This window comes from Eretmochelys imbricata, chromosome 8 (genome assembly GCF_965152235.1).
Source record: "Eretmochelys imbricata isolate rEreImb1 chromosome 8, rEreImb1.hap1, whole genome shotgun sequence".
In the NCBI taxonomy this organism is placed as follows: Eukaryota; Metazoa; Chordata; order Testudines; family Cheloniidae; genus Eretmochelys; species Eretmochelys imbricata.
In genome coordinates, this window is record NC_135579.1 from 44,170,603 (window position 1) to 44,183,725 (window position 13,123).

Consider the following 13,123-nt stretch of genomic DNA (forward strand, 5'->3'; position numbering starts at 1 on the left):
TCTTTGCAGCCTATGACCAATGACTTTTGTAGATGCCCAAACAAAACTGAACATTGGACAATTCAGGAAAGAATAGATTTCAAATAAAATGTTTGGGAAAGTGCATTGGTATAGAATGAATGATTGCCAACAAGTCTGCCATGCAAAGCTTTATATATGTAGCTTTATTTGCTGAAAACCCTACATGCTAAAGCAACTGCTTTGATGCTGAACTGGTTCATCTGTGAGCCAGTTCCATTCTTCTCCCTCAAGACTTTAAGGAGCTAAATAAGGGAAATGCCTACACTCTTAGTTCCCAGTACCTTAAAGAGTTGCTCTGCTCACTGAAGTCTCTGGACAACCTGACTTCCTAATTAACTCTCATAGCCCTGCTGAATTCCTAACTGAGAATACAGAAAAATGCCAGGTTAGGAATATCAATGATAAAATACTTTAGAGTTTAAAAATTAAATATATTAGTGAGAAACTGAAAGTTTGTAAGCTTGTGCTTGTCAGAGTCCAGGTTTGTGTGAAGTGTGTATGGTGAATTTTTACGTCAATGTTGTCATCAGTATTGATGATTAATTGCAAGAGTAATGGAAAAGAGGAAATTGCTTCCCTATAACTGGAAGTTCTTCTAGATGTGTGCTCCTATTTGTATTCCAAACACAAGTGCACATGCGCACCATGAACTCAGTCAGAAGATTTCTGTAGCAGTGCTCATCAACTCCACATGCACCACACGTAGCCTCGTGGTGCAGGTGAGGTTATATGAGGCTGCGCAGGATGACACTCCCCCAGTCATCCTCTTACTGATGACCATAGCAGAGGGGATGGAGGGCGGGTACTGGAATACAAATAGTGACCACAGATCTCAAAGAACCTCCAGTTACAGGTAAGTAACCTCCTCTTCTTCTTCTTCTTTGAGTGATGGGCCCTATATGTATTCCAAGTGCGTGTGAGTAGCAAGCAATGATCATTGCAGAGGGAGGTGCGAGGATGCAAGGGCTATTACAGTCTGGAGGACGGCGCAACTCACAGCTGTATCAGCTGCCACTCTCAGGCTATGGCATAGTGGGTGGTGAAAAGTGTGCACAGAATGCCACGATACATCAGCCAGGGCGGTGGAGTTGGTCACTTGCAACGACGTTGAGTGTGCCGTAATCCAGCCAGGTTGCATGGTGTTAGCACATAGCATTCTTGGATGCGTGCTGAGACCCACTTCGAGATGTGCTGGGAGGAGAGGCTTGGCCCCTGGATCTGTCCGCAATAACCATGAAGAAGTGTGGGGATAGTCCAGGATGGCAGGGGTGGAGATGGTGTCAAGCCCAGGGGGTGAAACCGTGTAGGATGCTCTGGTGGAGGTCTGCCTACGGTGCGTAAGGATGAGTCACACCGGTGTCAAACAGACTTTGTCTATTCCTGAGTCCCATCCAAAAACCAGGCTGTGAGATGAAGGAGGCCAGGGTTGGGGTGGCAGACGCTGCCCCTGGTCCTGGGTGAGGAGGTCTGGGAGCAGGCATAGTATCTTAGGAGATCCAGAAACCAAAACTGACTGGCCCAGAATGGGGCGATTAGGATAATCGTGGCCTGGGGTCTTGTCAGATCTTCTGTAGGACCCGGGGAAGGAGATGAATGGGGATGGAAGGCAGGAGTTTGCTGCAGCAAGGCAGGAGGAGAGCATTGCCTTGGGAGCCAGGCTCCATGGCCCTCAGTGAATAGTACAGGGGGAACTTGTGTTTGTTGCACATGGCAAAAAAGGTCCCACCGAGAGATGTCCCTGGTATGGCAGAGGGAGTGGAGGGAGGGGTCATGGAGTTCCCCCTTGTGACTGATGTACCAATGCTGGCTGACCACAGTGGCCAGGGAGTTCTGCATGCCCAGGAGGTAGGCCGCACGGAGCATGACACAGTGGTGGATACACTGGTTCTGGAGGTAGATGGATTCCGTACAGAGTGACAGGGATTTGGTGCCCCCTTGCCTGTTGATATAGGCCACTGCCAGCCATGGTATTGTCGGAGAGGAGCTGAACATGAGCGGCATGGGTGGGAGGCCAGGACAGACAGGCCAAGCGGACTGGTCGGAGCTCCAGTACATTGATGTGTATGCAGGCCTCACGCTGCGTCCAAATCCCCTGGGTGGTGTGTGTGCACAGATGAAAGCCCCAACCGGCGAGGGAGGCATCTGTGGTCAGGGGGATAGTCGTGACAGCGCAGTGAAGGGAGTGCTAATGAGCACCTTGGAAGGGTTGGGCCACCATATGAGGGAAGCCCAAACCGACCATGGGACAAGCAGTGGGCTATCCAGCAGGGCGTTATGGGGCTGGACAACTGACAGGAGCCACATCTGGAGGCAGCGCATGTGCAAGCGGGCATGCAGCATTGCATAGGTGCAGGCCGTCATGTGCCCGAGGAGGCAGCAGCACACCATGGTGCAGGGGCTGCGGTATAGGTCCTCCACCACAGCCATCAGCGCAGCGAAGCAGTCCACCAGGAGAAAGCCACAAGCCACCATGGAAATGTGGCGGGCACCAATAAAGTGGATCATCTGCGTTAAGAAATCAGCACTTGTCCTCTCGTTGATATAAATGCCAAGCGTTGCGAGGAGAGAGCAAAGAGCATGAATTGCAGATGTAAGCTTGGCATGGGAGGACGTGACGTGAATGCCCATGGGCTGTTATGATACTGAAGGGGAGAACTCTGACCTGCTAGTGGTTGGCGCCCACACGGAATAAAGAAATTTGCAGTGGACTGGGCAGATGTTGATATTTCATATTGAGAGCTGTGAACCAGACTCCCTGGAGAAGGGAGGGAAAGATCAAGGTGAGCATCACCATATGGAACTTGGTCTTGTTGATAGAGGTGTTGAGAAGGGGGAGATCGAGGATGAGGGGGAGCTCTCCGTCCTTCTTCAGGATAAGAAAGTACAGAAGGTAGAACTCCTTGCCAACAAAGGGATTGACTACCTGTTCCATCCACCCTTGGCTAGGAAGGTGCGTGCCCTGCATTGCAGGAGGGTGTGATGGGAGAGATCCCCTGTACGAGTCCGGGGGGCAGGTGCAGCGGGAAGGTAAGAAACTTGAGAGTAACGGTGCCACACAATCTCCAGCACCTAACGGTTCGTGGTAAGCTTGCCCCAGTTGTGGGCAAAAAGGGCAAGATGGCCCCCAAATGTGACAGAGGGGGCCGAGGGTGGTGACGTGGTGGGCTTGCAGCTCCCGATGCACGTGTCAAAACTGTGCCTGAGGTGGTTGTTGAGGCAAGGAGGAAGAGGTGGCTGTGACAGTGGCTGAGGCCGCTGGGACTTGTGTGCTTTTGTGGGGGCGTCCTGATAGCAGGGCAAGGGGTCTGGTATGGCGCAAAGGACCGGGGTCCCGAGCGTTGTCATTGCTGCCTCTGCTGGAGAGTATCTCTCAAGACATTGAAGCATCGCCCTCAAGTCCTTCAGGGAGTGAAGGGACTCAGCAGTCCTATACAAGAACAGCTTGTCCTGGTTGAAGGGGAGGTCTTGGACCTCCCATGGGAAGCTGGAGAACTGTAGCCACAACTCCCGGTGGATGACTACCTCTGGTGGTGAGGGAGCAGGAGGACATGTCCACTGCTTTGACTGAAACCTGGAGGGTCACCTTGGCCGTCAGGCAACCTTCTTGTACCAGGAACTGGAAGTGTTGCCGTTTGTCCGGTGGCAAGTCATCCAGGAACTCTACTAGCTTGGCACAGTTGGCAAAGGCATACTTTGCCAGCAGAGCCTGGTAGTTAGTAATGTGAAACTAAAATGCTATGGAAGAGAAGACCTTCTGGCCCAGAAGATCCAGGCATTTAGCTGCCCTGTGTGGAGGGGCAGAGCCATGTGTGTGCTGTCTCAAGTGTTTATTTGCCATGTGTATCACCAATGAAGGAGGGGCAGGTGAGAGAAGACAAAGTCCACCCTTACTGGGGGACAAGTACACCTCTACCCCGATATAACGCGGACCTCAGGAGCCAAAAAATATCTTACTGCGTTATAGGTGAAACCATGTCATATCGAACTTGCTATGGAGGGGCGGGTAGGGAAGGCTGTGCCTCCCGAAACAGCCTGACCCCGCCCCCTTTCTAACCCCCACCAACTTCCCGACCTCTGACTGACCCCTTAGAACCCCCGACCCATCCAACCCCCCCTGCTCCCTGTCCCCTGACACCCCCCCCACCCCGAGACCCTCTGCCCCTTATCCAACCCCCTGGCCAGAATGTCAGAGCCAGACATGCTTCTGCCGTAGGTGCCAACTCTGGGGCTGGAGCACCCACTAGCAGCTCCCTGCCCTGCCCCCCCCGCCCCACCTCCTCCCCTGAGTGCGCTGCCGCCACTCCGCTTCTCCTCCCGCCTCCCTCCAAGGCTTGCCGCAAATCAGCTGTTTGGCACAGCAAGCCTAGGAGGGAGGAAGGGAGGAAGGAGCAGAGTGGAGCTGGGGCAGGGAGTGATTCCTCTGAACCCGCCCCGGTTACTTGCTGGGGCCCTCCCCACGCCCCCCACCTCAGCTCACCTACGCCCCACCTCCTCTCCTGAGCACACCACCGCTCTGCCCTCCCTCCCTCCCAGGCTTACGCAAGCCTAGGAGGGAGGGGAAATGCTTTACCGCGTTATATCCAAATTCGTGTTATATCAGATCGCATTATATCGGGGTAGAGATGTACCTGATTCTGCCTGTTTGGGCATGGGAGCACAGGAGGCAGGTCTGTACCAGACTGCTTGCTGCCCATTAACGATGGTCCCGGATCGAACGGTGCATACAGCTGGAGAACCTCCTCCATGAGGAACTTACTGAAACAGAGCAGACAAGCCTCAACTCCGCGGTGGGAAAGACCTGCAAATCTCACAGCAAGATGGGCTTCCCTGAGACAGTAAAAGCAAGGGTGATACTCGTTGCTCACTGAGAACGAGCAAAGGCAAAGCACAGTTCTTGAACCACAGAACATGGGGCATAATCCCCCAGAGACCAGGCCCCAAACGGGCAAGGGTGAGAAACTATACTAACAGTAAACTGTAGAAGATAACAAAAAACTATAAGAATTCAGACTTCGACCATGAGTAAGAAGAAACAAAGGTGATGTCTCGCACAGCCTCATAACCACGTCTGCACCATGTATGGGCCTACAGACACTGATACAGAAATCTCACTTCCGTTTGGAAAACGAACAGCAGGGGTCTGGAGGCAGGGGTTGAGGTTCAGTGAGGTGGGGTTCAGGTATGGAGGGCTAGGGGAGTTCTGTATGTACCCAGTGAAGTTTGGCAGGGGTGTCTGGGTATGGGAGGTCTGGATGTACAGGGATTGGGTGGATGGGGAAGCAGCTCCCCGTACAGTGACCCCCCCCCCCTACAGCTGAGGAGCGATGGGGGCAGGAAGCAGGGGAGGATGCTGAGCTTACTGCAGCTGGGGGAAGTTTCTGGGGGTGGGTCTGACACAGAACCAGACACTCCTTGCAGGGGAAGAGGAAGTCCTATCCTCTCCTGCCTCCAGTCCAGATGGGACTAGCAGCTGATCCCTGCTCAGGGTAGGAGCCACTGGCTGGAGTGTCCCCAGCCCTGCAGTGATTTACCTCTCTGCCAGCTACTCTGGGTGCCTGAAACGATGTACCTGCTCTGCTAGGGAGTGGTGCATGACTGCTTTTGAAGTTTTCCTTTGCTTTCCTGTCAGAAAGTCATTTTTCCGCAGGAAAGCAAAGAAATCTGTGGGGGACATGAATTCTGCCAAGCGCAGTGGTGCAGAATTCCCTCAGGAGTAAAATAGGAACCATCATTTGAGGGTTATAACTTGACTATAACTATATCGAGAACTTTGGATTGGAATGACAGAATTCTATCTTGATCACTTACAAAACTATTTGGCCAATAAATGTTATATACAAGAATAAAAATGATGAGACCCTAGAAGTGAGTGTCAGGTTGTAGAAAAATGATATGGCATTTTAGGAATAGTATGTGATTGTGTAATGAAAGGCTCTCACAATACACATACACAAAAGGACAGAATTCAGGTTGCCAATGCATGCATCTGCAGTGTGTGTACATTCCTTTTGTCTAAATAACTTATGTAACCTCAGTGAGAATGGCAGAGCATAACATGTTTACATTCTACTCTGCTTCTGAGGGAAAAACCGTTATGTAGAGCAAAGAAGTAAAAAGAATCTGCATTATAGATCTGGTCCCATGTGATCTTGTTAGGAAAGTTCCCTAGTAAAGTGACCCATTCATGTTTTTTGCTGGTTGAACTGCTTGAGAACAGAATGGGAACTAGCTGCTGATCTGACACAGGCTGGGGCAGTGACAAAGGGTGTCTTTCACTGGAACAGATGCTTCCAGCAGGCTTCGGAAATAGGATTATTCTCACATGCAAAGGATATTATCTACTTTGAGACAATGATAAAAAACAGAAGAGCTCTCTGTAAGGGTGAAAGCTCGTCTATCTCACCAACAGAAGTTAGTCCAATAAAAGATATTACCTCCCCCATCGTGTGTCTCTAAAACAATTTAGATTAGTCAAGACTATAGAGGATTGAGGAACTCTTGAAAGACTTCAGAGCTACTGTGGGTAGTTGGCTAAAGTGATGGGGAGGACCCCGGAACAAAAAAACAACCAACCAAGATCTGGGGGAAAATACAGAAATCCTGAAAAAGGCACTGAATCTCCTGGAGTGGCAGTGGAAGACCACAAAGAATGACAGTTAAGACTCCAAAAGAGTCAGCATCTGAAAAAGCAATATGGAACTGGAGAGCGAGGGGAAGACAGTGAAATTCTCTAAACTCTTAGATTTGTAGCTCTTGCATTTATTTGCAATTTTCTAACATTACTAACTCACTCAAGTTGTTTGCTCCATGCACCCCAAAAATTAAAACAGGCTCTTACCAGTGGTCTGTGCTTCAAGTTTATTAAACAAATCTCTCCAGGCTAAGTCTTGGAAGAAGTTGTTGTACCTGTAATCTACAGAGCCTAGATACTTCGCCACTGGATGAGAACCTAAGAGGAGAGAAAAATAAGCCAGTTGCTCCAAATGCTGAACATACTGACAGTATTAGGCTTGGTCTACACTAAACAGTTAGGTTGACCCAGCTACATTGTGCAGGGATCAGAAAAATCCACCTGAGCGAAGCTGGATCTAAATCCCCATGTAAGCAGCACTCTGCCAATGGAAGAATTCTCCCATCGATCTAGCTACCCACCTCTCGGGGAGGTGGATTACCTGTACCAATGGGAGAACCCCTCCCATCAGCATATGTAGTGTCTGCTGTGCCGCTGTAGCATTTCAAGTGTAGACAAGCCCTTAGTATGGAAAGAATTTAAGTTCAAAATAAAATTATCTAGATGCTCCATTAGTATGTTTTCAATTGCAACAGAAAGCAATTTAGGCCAAAGTTTTCAGACTCGTGTGTTTAAAGTTAGGATCCTAGATAAAAAGTGGCCTGATTTTCAGGAGCGATGAGCATCTGCAGCTCACACTGACGTCAGCACAGAAGCACAGCCACATGGGTTTCTCCCCAGTTATGGTTTTCCTGGCATTCTAGCTAATGATGCCCATCAGGCAGCCATCGTACAGAAACTCACATTCTTCAGATGAACAGAAAAAACCACACAGCAGAGATGCAAATTAGATATCTAGAGCCAATCGCAATGCAGACAGATCCCCAAATGGAGTTGTTCTCTCAGTAACCAAGCTGTGGTGATGCAAGTCTTTCTGTTCCAATTGTGTAGTATAATCCCTGCTGCTCAGATCAAACATTCTTAGTACAGGAGTCCAACTGTTTTCCAGCATCAGAGACGCTGCTTCAGTTTGACTCCCTTGAGCAGATCTAAACATTCTAAAGTGTAAACGAAAGCAAAAATAAGAGACCGAAGAAAACGAGGACTGAGAAACTGCTGAGGAGAAAAATACTTGTAAAATAGTGAGACTCTGTGACTCAGCTCTTCCATTGTGACTCAACTCCTACTCCTGCTTTAGCCAAAGGGAATTTTGCAAATTACTTTAATAGCCGCATGTGCATCAGATCCTTGCTTCTGCTCTGCAGGTCACCAGGGCTCTTGTCCTCAAAACAGCTGTGATATACTGTGTTTGTATTCAGAGAAGACACCCTCTCCTCTAAATTCTGTTCTAACTCATATCACATCTGTTCCGAAACAGTGAGGGTGCAATTTAATTCAACCAAGAAAAACCTCAGGTTTTTTCCCCCTTAGGGGAGAAAAAAAAAAGCAATGGGAAAAAAAAATCAAGGTTTTATTAACGAGACATGTGAAACGTAAACAGAGTTAGCAAAGAAAAGTTTGCAGTTCTACTGGAACACACACATGCAGACTCGCTAAATGTGTCCCTAGACAACTAACTAGTTACACCTACTGCTCTTATCAGTCATTAAATACACACTTTTATCAGTGTATTTGTTTTTTCAACTTTACTGAAAAGCTCTACGAAGTTTTACTACATTCAGATTTGCAGGGTTAGAGAAAGGGTTGACTAACACAGAGCTGGCTGAGGAGGAGGTCAAGGCATTTAAAAACTACGTTCTGGAGTTAGCAATTCTGACTCCTGAGGTGTCGGAAATCTTCCACCACTTTGAGATGGGCTTTTTCACGGCTTCCTCCAAAACCAGATTAGTGATCGAAATCTGGATACTCAATTTTAAATGATAGAGGAGGACAGAACTCAGGATTGTAACTTCTATCAGTCACATTCTAGCCTCTGCTGTTCCTTGCTCAACCAATATTTTCTGTATTTTGGATTAGTCGTGTTGGCTAAGTAATGGAAAGGTTCCATAGCTTCTCCAAATCTCTCGATTTTATCCTTGTGTGCTTCCAATTCTTTAAATAGCTACCCACATTGACATTTGTGTCATGAGCCTATATCTGCCAAAATTCCCCCAAATTCACCTCATTTGTAATGATGCTCTGTAGTATCCCTTGTTGTGTAAAAAGCATACCATGTTTCCAATCAAAATCCTCCTCATACCAGTGCAAATTTCAGCACATCTGTGGTGTTGAATGCAAACAGACAAGAACTTCTCTAGTTCCCCTGCATTTCTTTGGAAGCTGGGGCATTAAACCTTTTCTGACAGGTTTCAGAGTAACAGCCGTGTTAGTCTGTATTCGCAAAAAGAAAAGGAGTACTTGTGGCACCTTAGAGACTAACGAATTTATTTGAGCATGAGCTTTCGTGAGCTACAGCGATGCACGGTATGCATCTGATGAAGTGAGCTGTAGCTCACGAAAGCTCATGCTCAAATAAATTCGTTAGTCTCTAAGGTGCCACAAGTACTCCTTTTCTTTTTGCGAAACCTTTTCTGGACAACAAAAAAGAAGGCTGCTGGTGGTTGCAAAAGAATTTCTCAACATGTCACGCACAACAAGTTTTAGGACTGTGCTACATGTTACTTCTTTCTCAATGAGTTTTAAGTAGTGTTTTGAATACCCATGCACCAGGAATTTGGGGCAGAGGATGAATTCTTCTGAGTTTGTAAAGCAAATAGCACAAGGTGGATGTTATGGAAACCAGTAATAAAAATGAACACTTCTGAGAAATTCTCTCCTTTGTTGTTCTGAACAAATGGTGAAGGTCTTCTTGTCATATTTTTCTCTGCATTCCTAGAGGGTATCTTCAGTCATTTGGATAAGGTCTTTTCAACTCTAGAATCAATGGCATTATGCTGGAATGCATTTTTCCTATGTGGACATTCACAGCCACAATAGGACAAATTCTAACCTTCGACTATCTTGCGTTAATATCAATGTGATTTTTTTTTATATCTCTTTTTTCCTTCGTTTTTTTACATGCAGCACCTAGCAGTGAACCTGTGAGCATAAGTCTCTCTGAAGGAAACTATTCACCAGAAAATGATTCAATTATTTTTTTCAGTTGTTCATTCTGTACTACATTAAAGGCAATGTTACCAGCATAAAAGAGTTTTTTCCTACCCCCCCGCAGATGTTCTGGTTAAACTTGGATTTATGCTGGAAATGGCCCACCTTGATTATCATACACATTGTAAGGAGAAAGAAAAGGAGTACTTGTGGCACCTTAGAGACTAACCAGTCAGTTTGGATGAGCTATTGCCACCAGGAGAGAGAGTTTGTGTGTGTATGGGGGTGGGGGGGTGAGAAAACCTGGATTTGTGCTGGAAATGGCCCACCTTGATTATCATGCACATTGTAGGGAGAGTGGTCACTTTGGATAAGCTATTACCAGCAGGAGAGTGAGTTTGTGTGTGTGGTTTTTGGAGGGGCGGGGGGTGAGAAAACCTGGATTTGTGCTGGAAATGGCCCACCTTGATTATCACACACATTGTAAAGAGAGTCGTCACTTTAGATGGGCTATTACCAGCAGGAGAGTGAGTTTGTGTGTGGAGGGTGAGAAAACCTGGATTTGTGCTGGAAATGGCCCAACTGGATTATCATACACATTGTAAGGAGAGTGATCACTTTAGATAAGCTATTACCAGCAGGAGAGTGGAGTGGGAGGAGGTATTGTTTCATGGTCTCTGTGTATATAATGTCTTCTGCAGTTTCCACAGTATGCATCCGATGAAGTGAGCTGTAGCTCACGAAAGCTTATGCTCAAATAAATTGGTTAGTCTCTAAGGTGCCACAAGTACTCCTTTTCTTTTTGCGAATACAGACTAACACGGCTGTTACTCTGAAACCTGTCATAAAAGAGGTTGTAACTTTAAGCCTTTGCCTTTCAGTGTTTTTATGGGATAAACAATGCTTGATCTTAGGCATTTTTTGGCTCCTGAATGAAGTTGATGCTGAAGAGCTGATGGAAAGTTGGGAACCGGTGCTTAAAACAGAGTTGGTTGGGTGTTTTTCAAGTAAATGTCTTTTGTTGGAAAACACTGCTTCATCAAAACAAACTGTTCACAGGAAAGGGTCTGTTTCAACAGATTTCCTATATCTCATTTTAAAGTTCTCAAAACATCCCATTTTGTCATTTTCAATCCTAAAATGTTCCAAGACTTTTCACTTTAGAAATGTAAGTTAATTTATAGTAAAAAAACAAATTCAAAAAAATTGAAATCAAAACCAGCTGTTTTGACCAATCCAATCATTTTTTTTTTCAGTTCATGAAAATATGAAATAGACTTTTGGGCCCAATTCAGGATAGGAATTTTTTTTTCAAATTCTCAAAAAATTTTTATAGGACCAGAAAACTGTTTCCTGCCCGGCTCTAATTAAATCAGAGATTCTCAACCTCTCTCTTTCTGAGGGCCCCCCCAACATGCTATAAAAACTCCACGGCCCACCTGTGCCACAATAACTGGTTTTCTGCATATAAAAGCCAGGGCCAGTATTAGGGGGCAACAAGCAGGGCAATTGCCTGGGGTCTCATGCCACAGGGCCCCCCGTGAAGCCACATTGCTCAGGCTTCGGCTTCAGCCCGGGGTGGTAGGGATCAGGGCCCTGAGCTTCAGACCCATATGGCAGCACTTTGGCTTTCTGCCCTGGGCTCCAGTGAATCTAACCCTGGCCTTGGTGGACCCCCTGAAACCTGCTCAAGGCTTCCCAGGGGCTTGGACTCCTGGTTGAGAACCACTGACTTAAATCATCACCACAGCCCTGCTTCAGTGATAATGGCATTTATGATGTCTCTAGCACAGGGGTGGGCAAACTACGGCCCACAGCCCACATCTGGCTCATCAGCCATCTTAAGCCGACCCTCAAGCTCCAGCTGTGAAGCGGGATCTGGGGCTTGCCCTGCTCCGGCGCTCCAGCTGGGGCTCAGGGTCAGGGGCCACTCCATGCAGCTCCCAGAAGCCATGGCATGGCCCTCCCTCCGGTGCACCTGCCAGGGAGCAGCTCCCGAAAGCAGCAGCATGGCCCGCCTCCAATGGCCCCCTCTGGCACCTGCGGATGGGGCAGTGTAGAGAGCCGCCTGGCCACATCGCTGCATAAAAGCTGTAGAAGGGACATGCTGCTGCTTCTGGGAGCCACCTGAGGTGAGCACTGCCCAGAGCCTGCACCCTGAGCCTCCCCCTGAGCCCCAACCCCCCTCCCGCCCTCCAAACCCTCAATTCCAGCCCAGAGCACCCTCCTACACCCCAAACTCCTCATCCCCAGCCCTACCCCAGAGCCCACAGCCAGAGCCCGAGCCCTCACCCTCCCCACCGCCCCAGCCTGGAGCCCTCTCCCACACCCTGAACTCATTATTTCTGGCCCCACCCTGGAGCGTGCACCCCCAACCAGAGCCCTCACCCCCTCCCACACTCCAACCCCAGTTTTGTGAGCATTCATGGCCCACCATATAATTTCTATTCCCAGACGTGGCCCTTGGGCCAAAAAATTTGCCCATCCTTGTTCTAGCAGGATCAGGCGCTTCTGCATTTATACACAGAAGTTTCATTCAATGGCACATTTGATCCCGACGAAAGATTTTTCTGTCCAGTGAGATGAACACTAACTATTCTATCTTGATACTTTAACTCTTGACTATGGTTAGATTTCCCTTGACAAGTATTATTTGCTTTCATTACTTCAGGATATTCAATCACTGGACTTCTACCACCTCCTTTAGAATGCTGAGTCAGGTAAATTGATACATTGATGTATGGTTGTCACGGACCACCTGTTTATAGTACAGATCGGTAGCTTTCACATTCACTACAGTTGAAATGGAAACAACCACTTATTGAATTCAAAACTAAGATTGAAAAAACTCAACTAGTCACTGTTATACAGAGCTATGTTATCAAGTGGCCAGCCCGGTTCCCAGAAACGCCTAAATTTTTGCAAACCCAGCTCATAACTCCATCCTTGCTTATCCATTCAATGACATTTGATTCAATCCACTAGCCAAGCCCCTCTCTACAATCTATCCCCCCACTCCTCTTCTCCAGGCTTCTAGACAGTTCTAGAACATATGTAATTGTTTCCCAGTGAATATAACAAGAACCTTGATCTTCTCATCACTAACATTTTTGAAGTTTTTCATTCATAGTCTGAAAGTTTAGACACTAGAAAAATTAGGCTGACTTCAAATGTGTGTTGTGATCATGTCAGCCAGAATGACCTAGGAGTTGAAATAATGAAGAGAAACTCAACAATGAGCTAATTTTTTCCTGCACACAGCTACATATGGGATTTTGCAGAAGAGCCTGGGTGAGCAGTGGGGATGTCATTAACATAGAGAGA

At 47.4% G+C, this 13,123-nt stretch overlaps 1 protein-coding gene across 6 annotated transcripts in view; it reads right to left on the bottom strand.

Annotated features, from left to right (window-relative positions):
- Positions 1–13,123, bottom strand: part of PACS2 (phosphofurin acidic cluster sorting protein 2) — a 180,035-nt gene that overhangs the window by 54,209 nt on the left and 112,703 nt on the right. For 5 of the 6 annotated variants that reach the window (XM_077824568.1, XM_077824565.1, XM_077824564.1 and 2 more), the window contains exon 17: positions 6,860–6,970. The exons of the other annotated variant lie outside the window; for it this stretch is intronic. In XM_077824568.1, coding sequence (XP_077680694.1) covers positions 6,860–6,970 — 111 coding nt within the window. The remainder of the gene's footprint in view (positions 1–6,859; positions 6,971–13,123) is intronic. 6 annotated transcript variants of the gene reach the window in all.